A 25,487-nucleotide genomic window follows, 5' to 3' on the forward strand; every position below is an offset into this window, starting at 1 on the left:
CACAGATCGAGTTATGTGATTGATTTATAAAATGAATTGTTTATTACTACAAAAGGATCTCGTATTGTAGAATACACGGTGCAATGGCAAAGCTTAAAATGAAAATCCAGTGTGGGGCAGACATGTTAGTTCATAGAGGCATGGTGCATACAGTGCATCCAGAAAGTATTCCCAGCGCATCATCACTTTCTCCACATTTTCTTATGTTAGTCTTATTCCAAAGTGGATTAAATTCATTTTTTTTACTCAGAATTCTACACACAACACCCCATAATGACAACGTTAAAAAAGTTTACTTGAGATTATTGCAAATTTATTAAAAATAAAGAAACTGAGAAATCACAAATATTCACAGCCTTTGCTCAATACTTTGTCGATGCCCCTTTGGCAGCAATTCCAGCCTCAAGTCTTTTTGAAGATGATGCCACAAGCTTGGCACACCTATCCTTGGCCAGTTTCGCCCATTCCTCTTTGCAGCACCTCTCAAGCTCCATCAGGTTGGATGAGAAGCGTCGGTGCACAGCCATTTTAAGATCTCTCCAGAGATGTTCAATCAGATTCAAGTCTGGGCCACTCAAGGACATTCACAGAGTTGTCCTGACGCCACTCCTTTGATATCTTGGCTGTGTGCTGAGGGTCGTTGTCCTGCTGAAAGATGAACCGTCGCCCCAGTCTGAGGTCAAGAGCGCTCTGGAGCAGGTTTTCATCCAGGATGTCTCTGTACATTGCTGCAGTCATCTTTCCCTTTATCCTGACTAGTCTCCCAGTTCCACCACCATGCTTCACTGTAGGGATGGTATTGGCCTGGTGATGAGCGGTGCCTGGTTTACTCCAAACGTGACGCCTGGCATTCACACCAAAGAGTTCAATCTTTGTCTCATCAGACCAGCGAATTTTGTTTCTCATGGTCTGAGAGTCCTTCAGGTGCCTTTTGACAAACTCCAGGTGGGCTGCCATGTGCCTTTTACTAAGGAGTGGCTTCCGTCTGGCCACTCTACCATACAGGCCTGATTGGTGGATTGCTGCAGAGATGGTTGTCCTTCTGGAAGGTTCTTCTCTCTCCACAGAGGACCTCTGGAGCTGTGACAGAGTGACCATTGGGTTCTTGGTCACCTCCCTGACTAAAGTCCTTCTCCCCCGATCGCTCAGTTTAGATGGCCGGCCAGCTCTAGGAAGAGTCCTGGTGGTTTTGATCTTCCTCCACTTACGGATGATGGAGGCCACTGTGCTCATTGGGACCTTCAAAGCAGCAGAAATTTTTCTGTAACCTTCCCCAGATTTGTGCCTCGAGACAATCCTGTCTCGGAGGTCTACAGACAATTCCTTTGACTTTATGCTTGGTTTGTGCTCTGACATGAACTGTCAATGGTGGGACCTTCTACAGACAGGTGTGTGCCTTTCAAATCATGTCCAGTCAACTGAATTGACCACAGGTGGACTCCAATTAAACATCTCAAGGATGATCAGGGGACACAGGATGGACCTGAGCTCAATTTGGAGCTTCATGGCAAAGGCTGTGAATACTTATGGACATGGGATTTCTCAGCTTTTTTATTTTTAATAAATTTGCAAAAACCTCAAGTAAACTTTTTCACGTTGTCATTATGGGGTGTTGTGTGTAAAATTCAGACGAAAAAAATGAATTTAATCCATTTTGGAATAAGACTAACATAAGAAAATGTGGAGAAAGTGATGATGCGCTGTGAATACTTTCTGGATGCGCTGTACATGTCCATATACATTTAATTACCATATATACTCACGGATAAGTTCTCCCACAGATAAGTCAGGACTTGATTTTACCGTATAATTTCTGGTATTTTATAATGTCGGTCATATAAGTTGAATGTGGAAAACCCACGCTATTGGTCCAAGGGATTACGATATGCTAACGCCCACCTGGGAGAGTAACCACGGAGCACACAGCCTTTACTTTCTATGTATTGTGCCTACGTGACCACACAGTAATGCCCAAACTATTCAGAAGCGACATTTGTGCCAATTTGTGTTTTTTGTATCTCACACCCTCATACACTTTTATCGTAAGAGCATCCATTATTTACGATGGAGCGTTCGATCAGAAGAAAATATGAAGCTGGTTTTAAATTAAAAGTTGTTGAAGTGGCAAAAGAAATTGGTAACTGCACTGCTGCAAAAAATGTATGATCGAAGTTTCAGGTTTCAAGACCCAACTTATATGCAAGTATATATGGTAAATTCTTTATTTGTAAAGAAACTCTGCTTGCAGTCATTTATTCAAGCCAGGGGTTTGTGGTAATCCTTTCTTTTAAGTGGCTTTATTTCTATATTTTTCAATATTTGAGTTATATTTTGAACTATTTAGATAGATAGATGGGATTAATAAAGTATCTATCTAAGGGGAAATTCACACACTCCAGCAGCAGAATACTGATAAAAAACAATATTAAATTAAAAAGTGGTAACAGTGCAGGTATAACAGACAATAACTTTAATGTATAATGTTAACGTTTACCCCGAGTCGCATAGTGTGGGGTCTCCTCAGTGTGTCAGTGGAGCAGGATGGTGACAGCAGTCTGTTTCTGAAGCTACTCCTCTGTCTGGTGATGATCCTGTTCAGTGGATGCAGTGGATTCTCCATGATTGGCAGCAGTCTGCTCAGCGCCCGTCGCTCTGCCACGGATGTCTAACTGCCCAGCTCCATGCCTACAATAGAGCCTGCCATCCTCACCAGTTTGTCCAGGCGTGAGGCGTCCCTCTTCTTTATGCTGCCTCCCCAGCACACCACCGCATAGAAGTGGGCGCTTGCCAGAATGTGTAGGCCAAAGCCTACTGGTAGTAGTTGTGGTCTGGCTGCCTGTCCGCTGGAGGTGAGACCGTATCTTCTATGAATTTTGCTTTTATTTCATTGTTGTGTGTAATCCTTCCCCTTTTCAGGAGGGTTTTAGACTTGCTTTGGGGGTCTCCTACACACTACATCATAAATTTGGTATTAGTTTGGTGACTGGTGGCTCAAAGCCGTCTGCCCCTCCGAGCCCCTAGATGGCACCCACTAGAGACTGGTTGGGTGTTGGCAGTCAAAAGCAGAGGAAACAAACAAAGAAAAGGTCAGCACGTAGGTGGGCTCTGTTGATTCCTCCCTTTTTCTGGTTTTGTGGCTTTTTTTGCTCCTCTTCTTGGGCTTGGATTTGTTCAGATGTTGTTTGTTCTCTTTTTGCTTATTTAAATACCGTATATACTAGCGTTTAAGTTCTCCTGCCGACAAGTTGGGACTTGATTTAACCGTACAAATTTTCCATATTTTATAACGTTGGTCGTATAAGTCGATTGCAGAAAACTCCCGCTATTGGTCCAAGAGATTATGACATGCTAACGCCCACCTGAGAGAGGAACCTCGGAGCACACGGCCTTTTTTTCTATGTGGGAGCAGCAATGCGCTGTGTCAGTGTGCGCTCCTAACCGCTCTCGGTCTCGGTCTCTCTCTATTGTGCCTACGTGACCACACGGTTATACCTGAACTATTCCGAAGCGCCGGTTACACGGTTTTGTATCTCGCACCCTCCTACACCTTTTATCATAACAGCATCCCTTATCTACGATGGAGCGTTCGATCAGAAGAAAATATGAAGCTGGTTTTCAATTAAACGTCGTTGAAGTGGTGACAGAAATTGGGGACTGCGCTGCTGCAGCAAAATTCGATGTGTCTGAGAAACAAGACAAGGCAAGAAGACGTAAAGAAAAAAAAACGTAAGTGTCGTACAAGTCGGGGTCTGATTTTATGATCAATTTTTCGGGTTTCAAGACCCGACTTGTACGCGAGTATATATGGGATTCAACTCATTCATTTTATTTTATTTTTTTTATAAAATTGTATTTTTGTTTAATTGTATGAAATTTGATAGATGATACCATTATGACAAAAACTGAAAGCTGTAAATGTTTTTTTTTTTTTAATAAACTCTTTATCACATATTTATTATTTTGGCAGTTCATTTCATTTAAACCCAAACCTAATGATTAAATTAGTGCTGTTACCCTGTGACACAGTTAAACAGAATTCATAAATCTATTTTAAATATACTGAGATGCCCAAGTGACCTTACACATCCATTCAATGCCTTCTCTAGGAGAGAAAAAATATATATAAAAAATATTAATCCAGTTTGTTAAATACTTCATTTCAGTGTAGTTACACATCATTAAACTGAAATGACGGGGTTGCTCGTTAGCTGTAAAAAAGAAAAAACTTCTCTTTCTTTCTTTCTCTCATGATTGCTGCTCCCCGGCTGGTACTGTGGACTCTTCTGTGCTGCCATACTTGTTCTTAAGGGACGTCCCAATGTACTTCCAGTACTCCTTCCTTATGGTGTCCTTTTCTTTTGTCAAAAGTTCACATAGCTGTAGAAAAGAAGGAATTGTGTTCATAAGGAAGACACTCAGGGTATGACAGACAGTCTTCTTCTTTTGGCTGCTCCCCATTAGGGGTCACCACAGTGGATCATCCCCCTCCATCTCTTCCTGTCCTCGTCATCTTGCTCTGCCACACCATCACCTGCATGTCCTCTCTCAGCACATCCATAAACCTTCGCTTAGGCCTTCCTCTTCTCCTCTTCCCTGGCAGCTCTATCCTTAGCACCCTTCTGCCATTAAACCCCTCATCTCTCCTCCTCACATGTCCAAACTGACGCAATCTCCCCTCTCTGACTTTGTCTCCTAACTTGAGCTGACCCTCTGATGTCCTCGTTTCTAATCCTGTCCATCCTCATCACACCCAATGCAAATCTTAGCACCTTTAACTCTGCCACCTCCAGCTCTGTCTCCTGTGCCACCGTCTCCAGCCCATATAACACAGCTGGTCTCACTACCGTCCTGTAGACCTTCCCTGTCACTCTTGCTGATATCCGTCTGTCACAAATCACTCCTGACACTCTTCTCCACCCTGCCTGCATTCTCTTTTTCACTTCTCTTCCACACTCCCCATTACTCCCAAGTATTTAAACTCCTCCACCTTCGCTAACTTTACTCCCTCATCCTCACCATTCCACTGACCTCCCTCTCATTCACACACACATATTCTGTCTTGGTGGTCCTACTGACCTTCATTCCTCTCCTCTCATATCTCCACCTCTTCTGGGTCTCCTCAACCTGCAGATCACAATGTCATCAGCAAACATCACAGTCCACTGGGACTCCTGTCTAATCTCGTCTGTCAGCCTGCCCATCACCATTACAAATAAGAAAGTTCTCAGAGCCGATCCCTGATGTAATCCCACCTCCGTCACTCCTACAGCAGACCTCACCACGGTCACACTCCCCTCGTTCATATCCTGTGCCACTCTTATGTACTTCTCTGCCACTCCCAACTTCCTCATACAACACAACAACTCCTCTCAGTCACCTTGTCATCTGCTTTCTCCAGGTCCACAAAGACAGTGCGACTCCTTCTGACCTTCTCTCTACTTCTCCATCATCATCCTCAGAGCAAACATCTCATCTGTGGTGCGCTTTCTTGGCATGAAACCATCCTGCTGCTCACTAATCATCACCTCACTTCTTAACTGACCTTCCACTACTCTTTCCCATAACTTCATGCTGCAGCTCATTAATTTTAGCCCCCTGTGGTTACTGCAGTCCTGCGCATCCCCCTTATTCTTAAATATCGGCCCACCAGTGCACTTCTTCTCCACTCCTCAGGCATCCTCTCACTTTCTAAGATTCCATTAACTCTTTGAAGGCTAATAATTATTATAATGATTAAAGTCTGAAACAGCAGCACCCGTGTAACACAGTCTAGCAAAGAGAGTCAAACTCTAACATAACAGCGGGTTTTTGTGGACATTTACAGCCGATTACCGCCATCTACCTCAGATTTGACATCCGCCTCAACCGAAAGTGTCGAGGTCAGTGAATCTCTCTTCACCAACACATGCCCCCCAGCCGCTGGAACCCATGACCCTGCCCAACGCCCAACCTGACAGAAACCAAGAATCGACTTGGAAATAAACGCAAAGGGTCTCCACTCTGCACAGCACTCCCAGTACCAGTGTACAGGCCAGACTGGGAAGTCTCAGGAGGTCCTACAGGGCAGCTCAATCAATCGAGTCAAACGCTTTATGAAAATTGACAAAGGCTGCAAAGAAACTCTGCCGATATTGGCATTTGCAAGCCATGAGACCCCTCAGTGCCAGAATGTGGTCGATGGTAGACTTCTTAGGCGTAAAACCAGATCGCTCCGGTCACTGGTAGGTGAGCAAGTGGTCACAGATCCTATTAAGGACGACCCCAGCAAGGATCTCACCCAGCACCGAGAGCAGTGATATCCCCCTGTAGTTGCCACAATCCAGGCAATCGCCCTTCCCTTTCCAGATATGTAACCAGGACTAAGCAAAAGGCTTCTTCTGAAGGTGGTAACACTTCTAACACATCAGTAAAGTGGATACCCATCTGTGGAACGTGGACTTGTTAAATAACGTCACTTTGAAATGACAAGAAGTGGCTCAAGAGGGACGGATTTCTATTAAAAGTGCATACTTCAGTAATTAGACCTGGGAATCCTTCATAATCAAACGTAACTTGACCCGCGTATCAAAGGCTCTTAATCTATGCTGCTGATGCTTTACAAGTGTAATTAAGATGAAGAGAATCTTAGTTAACGTCTTGTTACCGAAGTGTTAATGAGTAACAGACGCGTTTTTGCTGTCCTTACACTAAATTGTTACCTGACCTCCTTCCCCACCATTACTGCTCATTTAATCTAAGTGACTACGTGATCTTTGTGACATGATGTTAATATTATAAATCTTACATCTTTGTTACAGTTGGTGGACATCGACTTTCTGCTAACCAGAAGAAACACACAGCAGGAGACGACTTTCTGGGTTAACCGCTCACCTCAAGTGCTCTGCTTAGGATCTTCTCCTGATTATCACATCCGCTCTCCAGCATATCTTCATAGAGGTCCACAAGGAAGGCTATCAGGTATGGTGAGCTATGAGTTTCCTGTAACTCGAGAATCTGTTCTAGAAGACTTGGATACGAAGAAAGTCCATTATCCTGAAGAATGCTAGAATCGTTCAAAAGCAAATTAAATATATTAAATAATATGTTAGTTACATAAAAATCAATTAAGAGTTACAGCGAAACCTTGGATTGCAAGTGTTTTGCAAGACGAGCTAAAATTTGTAATAAATTTCAACTTGATAAATGAGCGAGGACTTGCAATACGAGTAGTCCGTATACATTTTGTCCGCCGAGTGTCATGTGGGGATTGTGGGTAATCTTCTCCCCTGCTCGGTCTCAGTCATAAAGTCAACATCCATACGAGCGTATACTCTTTACTATAGCATGATGACCACGTGTGTGTGCTGTGACGTCCGAGTCCCTGTCATGCACCCTACAACACAAGGCCGAGTCTGAGTACTTTAGCAAAACCAGCCTTATTCAGCGTGAAACAGGAACAGCACGTTATTTATTGTAGCGGGATCTGCCGCTCTCCTATACACAGACACAGCAGTCAGGCAGGGTCAGGAGAGTGGCCACGTAATCCTGTGCCCTGCATGTATAATGTTCCTTGCTTCACCCATCGACGGCAGGCACTTAGAGCTTGACCGCAATCTTTTCTGATTCTCTTTTACGGCGAACTCCTACAGTGCTGTGAGCCTGCGGTTGCTTGCTTTGGGACGCTCTTCCGCATGTTGTCCCGTTGGAGGGGAATCCCAAAAAAGAGTTTAGAAACCTTACAGTGCATAAAGCTTTTTTTTATTTTTATTTTATGTCCAAGCGTAGTGACTCTTCAGGCAAAAGCAACTGTCACTGGATAGGTTTCCATGTTATAAGTCACAAAAAAAGAAAAAGATTCCAGTGAGCCAACAGATAGCAGGGATTCCGTTAGTTAGAGTGAAGATTTTGAATTGTTGGAGATGGCTGGGGTGGCGACCCGGCTAGGATGCCCAGGAGGACCGGAGGAGGGCTTACGCCTTCCCCAGACCATGTGGGGGTGACTGCCCTGGTTCCTTTAGGGGACATGGGTACAGAGCTTTCAAGCTCTACCCTGTAGAGGCCCGTGGTCACCGCCAGGGGGCGCCCCTGTGCCTTTGGAGCCCAGGACCTCAGCACTTCCCCCACACCCAAAGTGTTGTGGAGAGGACTGGGGACACCCGGAGTGCTTCCGAGTACGCAGCCGGCACTTCTGCCACACTGGGGAGTGCCGGAGCACACCTGGAGCACATCCGGGTGCTGATAAAAGGGGGCGCCTCCCTTCATTCAATGGCTGCAGTCGGGAGTGCAGAGGACAAGGCAAGGAGGCGGCCTGAAGAGAAGTGAAGGCATTTTGTTGTGGCCAGGACTTTGGGGGTTTTGAGGTGCACTTTAACTTGTAAATATGTATAATAAACGAGTTGTGGGTGATTTAAATGTGTCCGCCTGTCTGTGTCCGGGCCGGCAGCCACCGTATTAATCATTTTAATATAAGTATTTGTGGGTTGTGAAACGAATTATCGGAGTTTCAATCATTTCTTAAGGGGAGATTCACTTTGATGGGCGGCACAGTGGTGCAGTGGGTAGCGCTGCTGCCTCGCAGTAAGGAGACTCAGGTTCACTTCCCAGGTCCTGCCTGCGTGGAGTTTGCATGTTCTCCCCGTGTCTGCGTGGGTTTCCTCCCACAGTCCAAAGACATGCAGGTTAAGTACATTGGCGATTCTAAATTGTCCCTAGTGCTTGGTGTATGTGTGCCCTGCGGTGGGCTGGTGCCCTGTCCAGGGTTTGTTTCCTGCCCTGCGCCCTGTGTTGGCTGGGAATGGCTCCAGCAGAGCCCCCATGACCCTGTGATTAGGATATAGCGGGTTGGATAATGGATGGATGGAATTCGCTTTGATATACGAGTGCTTTGGATTACAAGCACGTTTCCGAAACGAATTATGCTCACAAACCAAGGTTCCACTGTATATTTAAAAAAAATAAAACCTGCTTCTGTCTCAATGTTCACACTTTTTGACAGTTTTTCAAAACACACAAAATCCATCTTCCTAATCCGCTGATCCAGTGCAGAGTCGTGAGACAGCTGGAGTCTATCCCAGTAAGCATTAGGCACAAGGCAGGGTAGGCCATCGCATGGCAAATGCCACACACACACACACACACACACACACACGCAGGCCAAGTCAGCAATGCCAGTTCACTGAACGTACACGTCTATCTATGGATAGTGGAAGGTGCAATTCAGGTTCAGGCGGCAGATTATACACTAAGTGAAGTAGCACAGCATGAGCCGCTAACTTGTGCAGCCGTTCTGAAAGTGGTAATGACTGCCCTTTAAAAGGATTCTGTTTGTGCAGAACTCTTGAAATACCCACTAGTTACTCCGACTTGGGGTGAGATTATTATATAAATTAAAGTATTACACGTAGGAAGTCTAAATGTTAGGTTTGAATACACAATGTGAGGACTGAAAATTGAAAGTATAGCTCACGAGAAGGATTTAGGAGTCGGAGTGGACTTATCAAGTTATATAGCACCCTGATGTGTGGAGTCCAAGGCCAAGGAGGTTCTGCTGAAGCTTTATAACACACTAGTGAGGCCTCATCTGGAGTCCTGTGTGCAGTTTTGGTCTACAGGCTACAAAAAGGACTAGAAAAGGTTTTGAAGGAAGATTAACAGAGCGGAGTCTTTACAGAGGAGATGAAGAGGAGATCTGACTGAAGCGTTTAAAATTATCAAGGGAATTAGTCCAGTGGATCGAGACAGTGATTTTAAAATGAGCAGAAATTGAAAGTACACCTCATGAGATGGATTTAGGAGTTGTAGTGGACTCATTACTATCAACTACCAGACAGTGTTGAGAAGCCATCATGAAGGCTAACAGAATGTCAGAATATACAGTATAGCGCCATTAACATGTGAAGCACAAATCCAAGGAGGTTCTGCTCAAACTTTATAACACACTGGTGAGGCCTCATCTGGAGTCCTGTGTGCAGTTTTAGTCTCCATAAAGACATAACAGCACAAGAGAAAGTCCAGAGAAGAGCAACTCTGCCGAGTCCAGGGCTACAGGGGATGAATTATGAAGAAAGATTAAAAAAGCTGAGCCTTTAAATGTTGAAGATGAAGAGGAGACCTGACTGAAGTGTGCAAAATGATGAAGGGAATCAGTCCAGTGGATCGAAGCGGTGACTTTACAATAAGTTCATCTCATGAGCTTTGTTGGGCCGAATGGCCTGTTCTCATCTAGATTGTTCTTTTCTTTCTGTTTTGGATCTTTCATTGAATTTATTAAAAGCATATAACATTCCGTACAATCAAGTCAAACTTAATAAAACTAAATTCAAATCAAATCCCACCCATGAGAAAGAGAGAACGGCCAACAGCCAAAGCAAAACTGTTAAGAGTAGTAAAGAGAGAGAAATGAGTGCCTATTCTAAAATGTCATTGATTAGGTCCTGCCAGGTTTTAAAAGAGTTTTGCACAGATCCTCGAAGTAAGAATTAGTTTTTTATATCTCAATAAAGATTTTAAGTTGAATAATTGAATGTTTTGCACATATTGGAGCTGAAGTGGATTCTGTGCGTGGCTGCCTTCCACCCCATTTCTGAAATGCTGAGCGAGAGATTCATTTCGTCTAGATTTATTAACGTTCTAATAAATAATATAAAGCTGAATGTGTGTTTGTTTCATATGCAAAGTCACACCCTTTAACCTTTTTTCGTCAAACTCTGCACAAGCCACATGCTATAGCGCAGCGATTTCCGATTGGGGGTATGAGCAACTGTTGCTGGGGGTGCTAGAATCCATCGAGGAAGAAAAATGAAAAACATTATTTGTACAAAATCTTAATTTATTTATCCATTCCTAAATAATTAAATGGGCAGGCTATTTCGTATCAGTGCAATATGCTGCTTGTTAAAATGGATGACTCGTAATCTTACGTGCACTTAGTGCTGCGTGGGTATTATGAACTATCGTATTTGTTCAAGTTCTATTTAAATTTTAAATATAAGTAAGTTTTATTTAGCAGACAGAAATATCTTTGGTAGGAATGCAAGTTAAATTTAGTCATCATTGAATAAATTTTCTTCACCATAGAAATTTAAAGACTAAATTCAAATGATGTTGCGAGACCCGAAACGCTCGATGACCTCAGGGTACATCACTGATGATGTGTCCCAGTGCATCCAGGTGATGTTTCTTATACTGTTGACTAAATAGAACCTACTTGTATCCAAAGAGAACTTGAAAATATATATATATATATATATATATATATATATATATATATATATATATATATATATATATATATATATATATACACTGCTCAAAAGAATTAAAGGAACACTTTTAATCAGAGTATAGCATAAAGTCAATGAAACTTATGGGATATTAATCTGGTCAGTTAAGTAGCAGAGGGGTTGTTAATCAGTTTCAGCTGCTGTGGTGTTAATGAAATTAACAACAGATGCACTAGAGGGGCAACAATGAGATGACCCCCAAAACAGGAATGGTTTAACAGGTGGAGGCCACTGACATTTTTCCCTCCTCATCTTTTCTGACTGTTTCTTCACTAGTTTTGCATTTGGCTACAGTCAGTGTCACTACTGGTAGCATGAGGCGATACCTGGACCCTACAGAGGTTGCACAGGTAGTCCAACTTCTCCAGGATGGCACATCAATACGTGTCATTGCCAGAAGGTTTGCTGTGTCTCCCTGCACAGTCTCAAGGGCATGGAGGAGATTCTAGGAGACAAGCAGTTACTCTAGGAGAGCTGGAGAGGGCCATAGAAGGTCCATAACCCATCAGCAGGACCAGTATCTGCTCCTTTGGGCAAGGAGGAACAGGATGAGCACTGCCAGAGCCCTACAAAATGACCTCCAGCAGGCCACTGGTGTGAATGTCTCTGACCAAACAACCAGAAAGACTTCATGAGGGTGACCCAAGGGCCCCATGTCCTCTAATGGGCCCTGAGCTCACTGCCCAGCAGCATGCAGCTCGATTGGCATTCGCCATAGAATACCAGAATTGGCAGATGCACCACTGGTGCCCTGTGCTTTTACAGATGAGAGCAGGTTCACCCTGAGCACGTGACAGAAGTGAAAGGGTCTGGAGAAGCCATGGAGAACATTATGCTGCCTGTAACATCATTCAGCATGAGCAGTTTGGTGGTGGGTTAATGATTGTCTGGGGAGGCATATCCATGGAGGGTCACACAGACCGCTACAGGCTTGACAAAGGCACCTTGGCTGCCATTAGGTATCAGGATGAAATCCTTGGACCCATTGTCAGACCCTATGCTGGTACAGTGGCTCCTGGTGCACGACAATTCCTGGCCTCATGTGGTGAGAGTATGCAGGCAGTTCCTGGAGGATGAAGGAATTGATACCATTGACTGGCCACCACACTTTCCTGACCTAAATCCAATAGAACACCTCTGGGACATTATGTTTTGGTCCATCCAATGCCACCAGGTTGCACCTCAGACTGTCCAGGAGCTCAGTGATGCCCTGGTCCAGATCTGGGAGGAGATCCCCCACAACACCATCTGTCATCTCATTAGAAGCATGCACCGATGTTGTCAGGCATGTATACAAGAACACAGGGGCCATACAAAGTGCTGCGTATAATTTTGAGTTGCTGCAATTAAATTTTGGCAAAATGGACTAGCCTGCCACATCATTGTTTCACTCTGATTTTTGGGGCGTCTTTGAATTCAGGGCTCTGTAGGTTGATCATTTTTATTTCCATCAAACGATGTGGCATCCTTTCGCTCCTAACACATTACCCAGTCTATATCAGTATAGATATCCAGGAGGATTTCTTTTTCCCATTGAGATCTGATGTGTTTTCAAAGTGTTCCTTTAATTTTTTTGAGCAGTTTATATATATATTTTTTTTCGAATCTGAGCGCACATTTTAGATCGACTTGATGCCCACCACATTGAGCCCGCGTGCTATTGTGCTCTCGCCTGCCTGCCTCAATAAGTCACCGTCGCTTCGCTCTCACTTTTTTACTGTTCATTTAATCATGGCTAGTCGCAAAAAAATGAGAAAATGGAAAGAGGATTACACTGAGTGTGGCTTTACCAAAAACTATTATTGATGGCGAATAAAGTATCCATTATTCATTTTTCTGCGTTAACCTCATATTTTTTCATACTTCTTAAACCAAGGGGGTGCGAAATCGGCCTCGTCCGTCACAGGGGATGCGAGGGTAAAATGAATCGGGAAGCGCTGCTATAGTGTGTTTCGTTCTTAAATTTATTCCCCTTGAGGAAATGTACTTAGTGACCATACCTGGGCTTTATGTGTGCAAAGCTTGTAGAGACGACCCAAGAAGAATCCAAGCTGGAATTGCTGCCAAAGGGGCTTCTACAAAGTACTGAATTATACAAATATACAAATAAGAGATTTGAGTTTTTATTTTTTAATAAAATGTGCTAACCTTTCTAAAATCAGGTATTTACTTTGTCATTTTGGGTTATTCAGTGTAGATTGATGGGTAAAAATGTATCCACTGAAAATTATAAAAATTGAATTTACACCAAAATAAGGTGTGCAGAAAGTGTAAATGGAGAATGTAAATTCACCAGTGAGGGGAAAACACTTTTGGACCCAAACTGAAATTTCACAAACTAAACCCACCGTGAGGACAACTTAACATACCAATGCCAAGTACCAAAAATGGCTCCTAGGGGCACAATCCTAATTAAGTACAGGTGCAACCATGGGGGAAAAAATTGGAAATAAAACATCTTTGATACAAATGGGGAAAAAAATTTGGCGGACAATGCTTCAAAGGTGTAGACAAACACATGTGCCTCTTTACAGATTAGATTTAAAGTGGACTCCTTACCCCTTTAAGTAGTTCCAAACACTTTCATTGTGAGGTGCCTTCTTCACCAACTTTAGACTATACCTGCAGAAAAGACAGCAGAAAGAGAGAAAACAGCAATTCAGAAACGTATTGAACACCTGCTCTCATCAGACCGTCTCTACAGGGTGGTCCAGATCTAATTACGCAGATCCAGACTGTCTGGATGACTTTGATTTATGCGGGGACGATTCCAGTTCGGCGTGAAGACTTTGCACACTTCTCGATGGTCCAGGATTTTTCAGGTGATTTTCTATGTAATAAACGTAAGTTATAGCGTAATGAAAATTGCATAATTAGATCTGGACCACCCTATACACTTCATGTGTCCATGGCTAACCGTCACTTAGCATAAACTATTTATGACACTGGATTACAAGGACAGGTAACACCTGCAGTATATTCATGTCAGTCCTGTACTTGAAAGCAACGTGGTCTGTCCCTGCATGGAGACGCCAAGCAGGAGCCGTCCCTGTGACTTTAACGGTATTCATAATTCAATATCTGCAACCATATGAATGAAAGCAAAAATCGTTTTACTCTGTTTGCACAGCCACACTGCTAGAAAATCAAAGCAGCAACTGAAGCTGTACAGTGGAGAGCAAGCAGGTGCATCATGGAACTGAAAGACGCGTCGATTTGTGGCAGACGCAGAGAGTTAAACTTGTTTAGTATTCAATACATTTTTTTCTAATTTATCTTCCAATGGTTTCAAAGGCAGAAAAAGTCCTCCAAACAGTGCCAGCTGACCATAAGGAATCCTATTCAGCCCCGACTCTGAATAAAACATTAAAATACTGACTGAACTTCTCGCTCCAGGACTGCTGGGTCACTGTATCCTGTCGTGTTAGAGATGACAAAATGCCTCTGGTTCCATGCTGAATTATTCCGGACATCTTCTTCCAACAACTGATTCACGTATTCCAATTCATTATCCCACAGCTTGTATTCCTATAAAAAATAAAAATGGGCCAAAATGAGAGCACGTACAATCATAAAAGTAAGCTTTTATCTCGGTCACATTTGTGATAATGGATTAATTTACAGCTAGTCCAATTTTTCTATATAAACAGAACATTATTACAATAATTAATTATAAAACCTGTAACAAACAGCAATTAAAATGGTAGCCAGGAAGCAACATATAACATGGCAGCAATCAAGGGCCTTTGGTTTACATCTACCAAGGATTGGGGAGAACTAAACACGTCCTAGGCACCTGAGAAAAAATAAATAAGTTTGTCACCTGTCACACATGGGCAACTTGGGGACAGCTTAAAGCAGGGGTCCCCAACTCCGGTCCTGGAGGGCCACAGTGACTGCAGGTTTTCATTCTAACCCTTTTCTTAATTAGTGGCCCGTTTTGGCTGCTAATCAACTTCTTTGTCATTTTATGGACTTGTTTCTTCAGACTCCGTTTTCAGAATTGCTTCATTTTTTTTCCTTAAACGTCCCCCAAAACAGAATTGAGACCCATTTTTGCTGCTAACGAACTTCTTTTGAATTCATTTTAATTGACTTGTACTTTTAAGATTTGTTCCCCTGAATTTCTTCATTATTCCTCTGAATTGCTTCATTCCTTTCCTTAAATGGCACCCAAATAAAATGTAACGTGCAGTGAGTGAGCCAATAGAAGACCAACTAAGTCAGGGCCTCAAACTTCACTCTAATTTCACTCCAACCCGTTGCTCAATCAGGTGCAAAGTCTCATCGTTAATTAAACTCGTTCTTTAATTTTGTGGCTTGTTGCTGCTCTCATTGTGCAACGGCAGACATTTCTGAAATTGTTGATTTTCTCTTTTCTAAGAGCTCTGGTCAGATGTTTTGTGGACCTGAGCAGATCAACGTTCCCAAGACACTTCATCTTTCTTTATTTTCAGATATTGTATGATGGTCACAGTTTGCTGGTCATGTTTTGGCTCAATTTGTATCTCATTATTGTTTAGCAACTAATTAAGGAAATAAACTGAGTCTTCAAGAGCAAGTCAATTAAAATTAATTCAAAAGAAGTTAATTAGCAGCAAAAACAGGTTACTAATTAAGAAAACTGTGAGAATGAAAACCTGCAGCCACTCGGCTCTCCAGGAGCGGAGCTGGGAATCCCTGGCTTAAAGGCTCTGGTGCTGGTAATTCCTCTCCATTCCACAGGGTGGCGCTGTATACTAACGGCTCTTTTTTTCCTCCCTCTACAGACAGGATGACTGACAGCCCTACAACCTCTGATGTCATTTCCGGTGTCCATCCATCTGGACCCGCCTCTTCCTACCTTGCCTGTACTTAACTGGAAATGTCGTCATCTTGGGGTAGTCACTTTGAGTTTTGGTGGCTTTTTTTCCCCCCACACCTTAGCTTTCAGAATGACATGTTTCTGAAACAATGTAGGGGTGTTTTATATGGAAAACAAAAGAGATAAATATAGTGGTACCTCGGTATATGTCCTTAATCCGTTCCAGATCCTTGGACGTATACCAAACAAATTTTTCCCATAAGAAATAAAGGGAAAATTATTAATCCGTTACCATAACAAAAAAAAAATCCTATTGTTATTGGCATATTATACATTGATGGGTTTGTATAAAATAATTTAAACACTGCTTTATAATAAAATACATAAATACAAAAGCAATTAGATGAAATAAATGAAAATTGAACCTCACTTAACTTTTTAATAACGTCTTTGTTTTTCACAATCGTAGATACCGTCATTCTCGGCATACGGTATGCCGCAGCCAAGTCCCGGATACGCATGCCACCTTCATACTTTCTAACAATCAATTGAAATTTACGCGAATAAACACAAAATCACGTGAAAATTCACAGAGAGTTATTAGTGCGGGTTGTTCACCGAATGCTAGCAACTGGAGTACTGACGCTCGTGGGCAGTCGTGGCTTTGTCTCGAGTGAGGTAAACAAGGGTAGCGCACACACGGTGTTCTCGCACGCGAGTCGTATTCCAAACAAACCTCGTATACCAGGCAAATTTTTCCGCGCCCAAACAGGACGTATACCAAGGTGGACTTATTCCAAAGCGGATGTATACCGAGGTACCACTGTACTTGTAATCAAAGCGGCCGTCGGTGAGAAAGTCGTGGAGATTGTCAGTTCTTACAGATTTACATGAGCCCTGTGCTAATCAAAAGGTTGTGAGAATCTGCAACCAAATGCTAAATGGTGAAGGTTAGAAAAAGGAAAGAAATCTTGATAACTTCAATAAGCCTACTGAGACCAATGGCTCTTATGCTGGCTTCACAGGCTTTCCAAGTTCACAAAGCTATCCGCATTCTGTGAATATAAAATGGCATGGAGTGCTTAGCAGTCTAAACAGAAGGCTTCACTTCTGATGAAACCCAAAGGGAAGAAGTTCCCAGCGAGTAAAGACAAGCCACACAGATGTGGCGGCCAGCTGTCATTGATGCACGCAGCCAACATCCTCTCAAAGGAAATGCAAACACCTGCTTTTGCAAATAATCATTTACTTTGATCCCATGCTACGCCCTGGGTGGTTCGGTTTGGGGAAGCTCACACTGTAGTCATTCTTATAATCGGAGCCAAGTGCAAAAAATTGAGTTTTTGGAAAGCGAGACATGCCAGATGCAGCCCACTCCCTGCAGAACAGATTCAGTGCAGGAGAGACTGGGTGGTCGGCGTCCAGCACTTAATGTCACTGTGGAGAATGGTACAGGGTCTCAAAGAAACATATAATGCATAGAACAACGCAAGAAAAAAAAAAGTTAGAAAGAAAGAGCACAAGAGTTATGAAGCTCCCCGCACAACTCAACGACGTCACTTTAAACATTCATCAGCTCATGGGCACAATATGGCACAATATGGCACACAGGAGGCATTAGGCTCACACAAAAGATGATCAGCTCATCAGACTCCCTCTGTCTCTACCTGACAGCACAAACAGACAAAAGAAAAGCTACAAGACGTCCCCCAAGTCTTCATACTGGACGGCAACATGCTATTATAATGAAGAGTTTTGCTTAAATTAAAAGAAATAAAAAATAGTAAGTAAAAGGATATCAAATAAAAAGCTTGAAGATTTTTTTTTCTTTTAACCCCAACTTCAATTCTCAGGACACAAGTCAGGACTGATACCGACATGGCAGTAAATGTGTTTGCTTTTCTTTTTGGTAGCAGGGCGGTGTGGTGGTTAGCACTGCGGACTCACAGAGCCAGCATCTTTGGTTCAAATTCTGGTGCACAGTCATTGTGCCACATCTACAAAAATGTGCAGGTTACGTTTAACAGGTGACACTAAAATGGCCCCCCGAGTGAGTGTGTGTGTGTGCGTGCGTGCAATGCACTGGTGCCTCACCCCAGGTTTGGTCCTGCCTTGCCCCTCAATTACATTTTTAACCTTCCAGATCTGTGCAACCCTGAATTGGATTAAGCAGATATGACAAAGCTATAGCATGTTATATGATCTTTTATCTTAATTATAAGCCACTTTGTGTGTCTGCCGCTCGCGTATGGGGATTTCACTTTCACCAAACAACAAATCTGTTAATTCTCTCAGATACGACTCTTCATTGAGAGATGACACTACTTTTTCCCTGATGGCAACACAACTTAGACGATCTACAAGTCTCGGACTTAAAGTTTAAAGCCAAACAATATCTACATACTTCTGTAATGTCACCTCTGTCCATATATTCCATCTCTTTTCGCTGTTCTGCTGTTTCACCGAGTAATTTCCATTTGTTAGCACTAATGCGATCTTTACTATCAGTTTTTGGAGACTTTCGAATTTTAGTACTTTCATAATCTCTAACCTGCTCTCCATGTGTATCGCGCCAACATTTTTGAGCCTCTTTATGACCTTCTACTTTGTCTTCTACTCTTTGTCTTTTATTTCCGACCCCGCTTGGAGCAGAGAACACAGGAATTGTGTCTGACAATAGCATTCACACCAATGAGAAGTGATTGGACCATGGGCGTGATTGTAAATGTTTGAGAAGAGGGCAGGACTTGTCAAAATCTCTTGGCAAAAAGTCACGTCTCGCTGTAGTAGAAATTATCTCCGAGAAAGTCTCATCCCAGGATTTCCTTTTATAATAGAGACATTTAACTTGGGTCAGGAACACATGATCTACTTGATCTATGACTTACTTTGTACATCCTTGATGGGAGATGGTCTTTTTGTGTGGCCTTTTGGAGGACAGAGTGCCCTGGAGCAATTGTCATGTTAAGGGCCTTGCTCAAGGGCCCAGATGGCAGTAACGAGATTTGAACCGGTAACCTTCCAGATACCAGCATCAATCCTTGGCCACAGAGCCATCACTCTGCCTAACATGGTGCTCATTAGTTTCTTGTTACCTTTACCGTTTGCTTGACAAACATCAGACTGAGCACATAAGAAGGGAAAAAAGGAAAAAGAATTATAATAAAAAGTAATTCATTGACATGTATTGGTACTTAATACATAGTAGTGCAGTGGTGAGTGGCCTTCTTCAGACATCTCAGCGGCCTAAATTATTTAATAATTCTAAACTGGACCTATGGGAGTGGATCTTGCAATTGGTTTCCCACCTTGTGCTGGATTCTGCCAGAAAAGGCTCCATTCCTTCCCTTGCTTTGAGAATGTTGTGTTGTGTTCCTCTTCCCACCAGCAAAAGCTCAGTTTAAGTCCCAATTCAGGTCAGAAATGAACCTGGTGACATTCGAGACCTGACAAACTAAATTTAACACATGACCAGTTCATAGAGAACAGGGGTCTCCAACTCAGGGTCTGGAGCACTAGTGTGGCTGCAGGTTTACATTCTAACCCTTTTCTTAATCAGTGGCCCGTTGTGGCTGCTAATCGACTTCTTTGTTTGTCATTTTATGGACTTGTTTCTTAAGACTCAGTCTTCAGAATCGCTTCATTTTTTCCTGAACACTTTCCCCAAAACAGAATTGAGACACACCGTGAGCCAACAGATGACCAGCTAAGTTGGAGCCTCCACCTCCAACCAGTTTCTTAATTACAAGTCGATTCTTGCTGCTAACTAAACCCGTTACTTACAGTATATCCATTGCTTGTTGCTGCTCTCATTCTGTCATAGCAGACATTTCCAAAACTTTTCATTTTCTTTTTTATAAGAGCACTGACAAAATGTGTGGTGGACCTGAACAGATCAACATCACAGAGACCTTCACCTTTCTGTATTGTCAGGTCGTATGATGGATACGGGTTAGCCGTTCATGTGTTGGCTCATTTTGTAACTCATTTGGCGGTTAATTAAGGGACAAATAAAACATTTTGAGGGGTCAGAGTCTTAAATAGCAAGTCAATTAAAATAAAGGCAAAAGAAGTTAATTAGCAGCAAAAAGTGGTCACTAATATAGAAAAGGGTTAAAATGAGAACAGGCTGCCACAGCAGTGCTCCAGGTTCAGAATGGGAGACCCCCCAATATAAACAGTTTAGAGATCAAGGAAGAGTTGGTGGGCTGGCAAGAGAAGTTCCTCTTCTGTGGCAGAATCTTAAGTGAGCTTTGGAACTAAGAAGTGTCATAACCAAAGCCCTGTGCTCTGAAAGATTCAATTAAACAATAAGTAGATATGCTTTTTAAAGTAATTACACAGTAAACTTGAGGCTGAATTGAAATTAGGATAAGAAATAACTGAATATGGTCAAAAAAAAAAAAAAAGGTAAATCATATAAGATGTCACACATGGGTGTCCGAGAATCACCTTCAGGACTCTACTACTGTATGCAATACCACCTTGGGACGAGAGAGGGCACAGTCACCAACTGTATCGTCTCTTTTTATTTTAACTGTGCTGAGAAACCAACCCATGAGGGCAAATGAACTCCGCCCACAGCATCCCAGAGGCCCCACCCATTCAGACGGGGATTATACAAAGCCGAGATGTGCCCAGAGGAGGGCGTCTCACTTCAGGGAGTAGCCACCACATGTCGGACCTCCCCATGACTGACCCACTCGGACGAGCCACTTTTTCCACAGAGCCCAGATGGCAAAGGAGACCCGACTGAACTGTTTAAAATTATGAAGGGAATCAGTCCAGTGGATTGAGTCTGTGATTTTAAAATGAGTTCATCAACAACACGGGGACACAGAAACCTGTCAATGGTACATTTTGTACAAATTTTAAGATTTTTTTTCCACAGATATATAGAATATGTGACCAAATAGTGTGGTAGACAGTAATATTTTAGGGAACTCTAAAACCCGACTTTGTGTTATTTTAGGAGAATTAAGTGGATAGTATTGGGCTGAATGGCCTCTTCTCATCTAAATTGTTCTAATATAAGAAGCCTGTTTTCTGTTGCTCAACGGAGTGTCTGTTTCTGTTCGGTTTTCTGGACGATTTAATTTAGCAGGATGGCCCAGTTGGCATCCCAGCCTTTACATAAGCAGGATGGCCCAGTTGGCATCCCACCTTTTACATGTCTTACTAATAGGGAGATGTGCCTTGTGCTTCACAGCTTTGAAATACTAAATTATTTCTCTTTTGGTTTTAACAAACGGACCTGCTCACATCATTGCCAGTTTAGACAGACCATGTATCTGCTTTGTTTGTGTCCTGCCTTGATTTTTTCTTACTACGACGTTTGTTAGCACTGCCAGTCCAACTCACATTTCTATATGTGTAAACTGCAACCGCGTACTGCATACGCCAGTTAGAAAATAGATGGCGGTGCTCATTAAAAATCAGAGAATGAATGCAAAGCCTCCATTCATTTATTGGGACTGTGTAGAACTCTATTAAAAAGTGATTAATCTTCTTACAAATAAATGTGTGATGCTACAATTTAAATGATTACACCTCATCTGATCAGTAACATTATTTCACTCTAAGAGAGACCAAAAAAAAATCTTCTGAACTAATTTCATAACAGGCTTAAAACTAGCAGTAAGGAGAGCCTGTGTGTGTGTCTTTTGCCTTTCTTTATTTTAATAACGAGTGTTATTCCTCTAATTGCCTGCTTCGAGCTGAAAGTGTTTCCAAACAGGACTTCTGCCATGTTTCTTTTCGACACGTGTAAGTCTGTATAAATCACCACGTGAGTCATCTGCATATGCAGTTTTTACAGTTTTTTCTCTCGTGTATTATTGAGCCTTCTACAGTACTTTGTTTACTTGCAGCAATGCATGAACATTGCACCAAATTTCTCGGTATTTAACAATACTGCAAAAAAGCTGGTACTGTAATAAAATAACAGTGGGAGGTTGAGCTTTAAGTTACAGGACCCCCTAAACTGTGGAGTGGTCTGCCTGCTACTATAAGAGATGCCCCTTTGGTCTCAGCTCTCAAATCTCACCACTTCAGTTTAGCACACCCTGACTAGAGCTGCTGATTAACTGTGCAGACTGCATCTCTGGTGTAAGTCATCAGCACTAAAACATAAGGAGTATGATAGTCATAATTTGTTACTAACCTCACCTATTCTGTTTCTCTTCTCAGTACTCAAATGTGGCACTTGGTGCCACTGCACACCTGCCAAGTTGTTCTACCTGCCTAAGGTAAAGTCAACTCTGATGGAGGATCGCAGGAATTGTCAGGTAGAGGGTTTCTTTCATCATATTGTCAGGTAGAGGGGTCCATTCATCAGATTGGCCGGCCCACCACTGACTCAGCTGTGGAATGGCCAATAGGGAGAGGCAGCTTGATGGCCGAGGTCTCCAGGACTCTGAATAAATCCATATCTCATTATGAGATATCGTCTACTGTTGAGATCTGCTCTGTACTTGTAATATTTCTATTGCACTATTGTATTGTATTGAGGATTACTTGTGTTCAGTGTATTGTGTTGTATTGACCCCCTTTTTTTTTTTCACTGCACGCCCAACCTACCTAGAAAGGGGTCTCTCTTTGAACTGCCTCTCCTGAGGTTTCTTCCTTTTTTTCCCTACAAGGGTTTTTTTTTGGAAGGTTTTCATGGTCTTCCTAGAGAGTCAATACTGAGGGGTCCTGTTAAAGCCCATTGCGGCACTCCTTGTGTGATTTTGGGCTACACAAAAATAAATTATATTGTATTGTTATGCTTTAGGAACTTTGGTTTCAACTTAGAACTAACATATCAGTTCTTACGACATCCCTAGTGTTATCTGCTTTCATCATCCTTCACTTGTCCTCTGCCATCAGATCCTCAATGCCACCCTCTTTAACCTCTCAGGTGGTCCAAATCCCATCACTTGGCTAGATTGGGTAGATGAAGGGGAGAGGAGCCAAAGTCACATCAGGCAAACATGGGGGTGCCCAGAGGTGTGGTGCTAGGTCCTCTGTCCTCTTCTTCTTGTACACATCCTTGCTAGGTTAATGACCAGGTCCTTCTGGCTTCTCATATAACCTCTGGGGTGGGATTACTCAGCTGCACTTGTTGTTCCCTCCTGAGGGTGATGCAGTCTTGGCTTGAATCTCTCAGTGTCTCAGTAACATCTCAGCCTGAATGAACAGAACTGTCACAGACTGAGCTCCTTATTATTCCAACCTAGATTTTTGATTCAACAGAACATCTCTGTAAATTTCATCTCATTAACACTAGCACCAAGTCAACACATAACCCTGGGGTGATGACCAGCTAATTTTCAATGATCATATTGTGGCAACTTTGTGCAGATTCACTCTATATAACATCAAAACAGACACATCTGGCAGAATATGCTTTTTGCCCAGGAACTGGTGACGGCGCACCTTGACTACTACAACTGGCAGACACTGACAAGACACAGCTGATGCTCCAAAAAGTAATGGCACATCTCATTTTAAACCAGTCGACATAGGTGCATGTTGTTCCCCAAAGACCTTATTTTGACGCTCTCACTAGGCCCCATGCTTCTTCCTACCCACAGAGATCTGCTAACGAACAGTATCTGATGACACCATCTCCACGTCAATGCTGACTGTTCACGTGTACCTTCTCACAGGCTTATCTGAACCACTCACTCCCTCAATGTCTTTCTAAAGCGTTTGAAGGCTTTCCTGTTTTTTGAATTCATTCCTACTTTATGTTCAGTTCCTTTTGTAGTGAAGGTTAAGGGTAACTGGTCTTTCACATTAATTGGTTTCATGATTGCTTATTTATAAGGAATAGAGAGCATTTTTCCAGTTGTTTTGGTTCATTTTTGTTATCCTAGTTTTGAGATCCTTGTTTCATAACAAACCCCTGACTGATGTTGACTTGATTATGTTGATCTCATTTGTAAATCACTCTGAATTTGCTAGAACAGATAAAGGTACATGTGCTCAGTGCGAGTGGCAGAGGATGAGCAGACGGCCTTGTGGTTTACAGTCTACTGCCACACTGCCTGCCTGCCTGCCTGCCGTGAAAATGATTAAAGCACAACAAAGAGACAAAATACCTTCCCATTAAATAACTTCTGTAGAGGGACCCCTCAAAGCTCCACTACAGTTTATACAAATGATAACATGTCTGTAACATATTTGTAATCATTTCCCCTTTTGATAATGAGGTACACACTGCACATTGAAGGTAAAAGACTATCAGATACAAGAAAAAAAGGAGAGAAGAAGAGTGACAAAGCGAGTCTAACCGCCAGAATACAGACGCCAGTGCTATTATAGCAGCCATGTAGGTGGTAACACAGCATGGTACTCTAAATGTTACACCAAGAAAATACCGTATATACTCACTTATAACTCGGTCTTGAAACCCTAAAAATCGATCATAAAATCAGACCCCGACTTATACGCCCGTTCAAAAATGCAACACTTACATTTTTTTTACATCCTCTTTACATCTACCACACAGCTGGTCAGGAGGGCTCAACAGCGGCTGTACTTTCTAAAGAGGCTGAGGATGTTTGGTATGTCGACCAAGATCACCGGCAACTTTTACAGCTGCATTGTTGACAGCATCTTGACCAGCTGCATCACCGTGTGGTACAGCAACACTACTGCCATGGACCGCAAACGCCTGCAGAGAGTGGTAAAGACTGCTGAGAAGATCACCAGGACCTCACAACTGCAACTGCAGGAGAACTGTCTCGATCCTCAGGGACCCCCAACACAAACTGTTCACACTTCTACCCTCAGGCAGGAGGTACAGACGTATGAAATGCAGGACTTCCAGGCTAAAGAACTCTTTCTTCCCCAAGGCCATTAGACTCCTAAATAACTGAGTGGAGTTTATAACCACGGGCCACTTTATTCTATCGACCTCAGACAACTGGTTTTGACTTGTCCATCACACACCTACCTGCACATTACACTTTATATTTCTATTCTGTTTTTATACTTTATGCTGCCTCTGTTACTTATTATCTATCTGCTACACATCAGTTTCTCAGACGCATCAAATTTTGTTGCAGCAGTGGAGTTACCAATTTCTTTCGTAATTTCAACGACGTTTAATTTAAAACCAGCTTCGTATTTTCTTCAGATCGAACGCTCCATCGTAGATAAGGGATGCTCTTACAATAAAGGTGTATGAGGGTGTGAGATACAAAAAACAGTGCAAATGTCGCTTTGGAATAGTTCAGGTATTACTATTAGGCACAGTACATAGGGAAAAAAGGCAACGTGATCCGTGGTTACTCTCTCAGGTTAATCCCTTGGACCAATAGCGTGACTTTTCTGCATTTGACTTATAAGACTGACACTATAAAATACCAGAAATTGTACAGTAAAATCAAGTCCCGACTTATCCGCAGGAGAACTTAAACGGGAGTATATAC

General features: G+C 42.6%; 1 protein-coding gene across 1 annotated transcript in view; it reads right to left on the reverse strand.

The window, feature by feature from the left end:
* Window positions 1-4,136: 4,136 nt before the first annotated feature.
* Window positions 4,137-25,487, reverse strand: part of fnta (farnesyltransferase, CAAX box, alpha) — a 35,453-nt gene continuing 14,102 nt past the window's right edge. Inside the window, exons 6-9 of the mRNA XM_039758145.1 lie at window positions 14,641-14,789; window positions 13,821-13,883; window positions 6,871-7,042; window positions 4,137-4,377 (exon numbers count right to left, since the gene is read on the reverse strand). Of these exons, the coding sequence (XP_039614079.1) occupies window positions 4,246-4,377; window positions 6,871-7,042; window positions 13,821-13,883; window positions 14,641-14,789 (516 nt within the window). The 3' untranslated portion in view covers window positions 4,137-4,245. The remainder of the gene's footprint in view (window positions 4,378-6,870; window positions 7,043-13,820; window positions 13,884-14,640; window positions 14,790-25,487) is intronic.

Source organism: Polypterus senegalus, chromosome 7 (genome assembly GCF_016835505.1).
Source record: "Polypterus senegalus isolate Bchr_013 chromosome 7, ASM1683550v1, whole genome shotgun sequence".
Classification (NCBI taxonomy): domain Eukaryota; kingdom Metazoa; phylum Chordata; class Cladistia; order Polypteriformes; family Polypteridae; genus Polypterus; species Polypterus senegalus.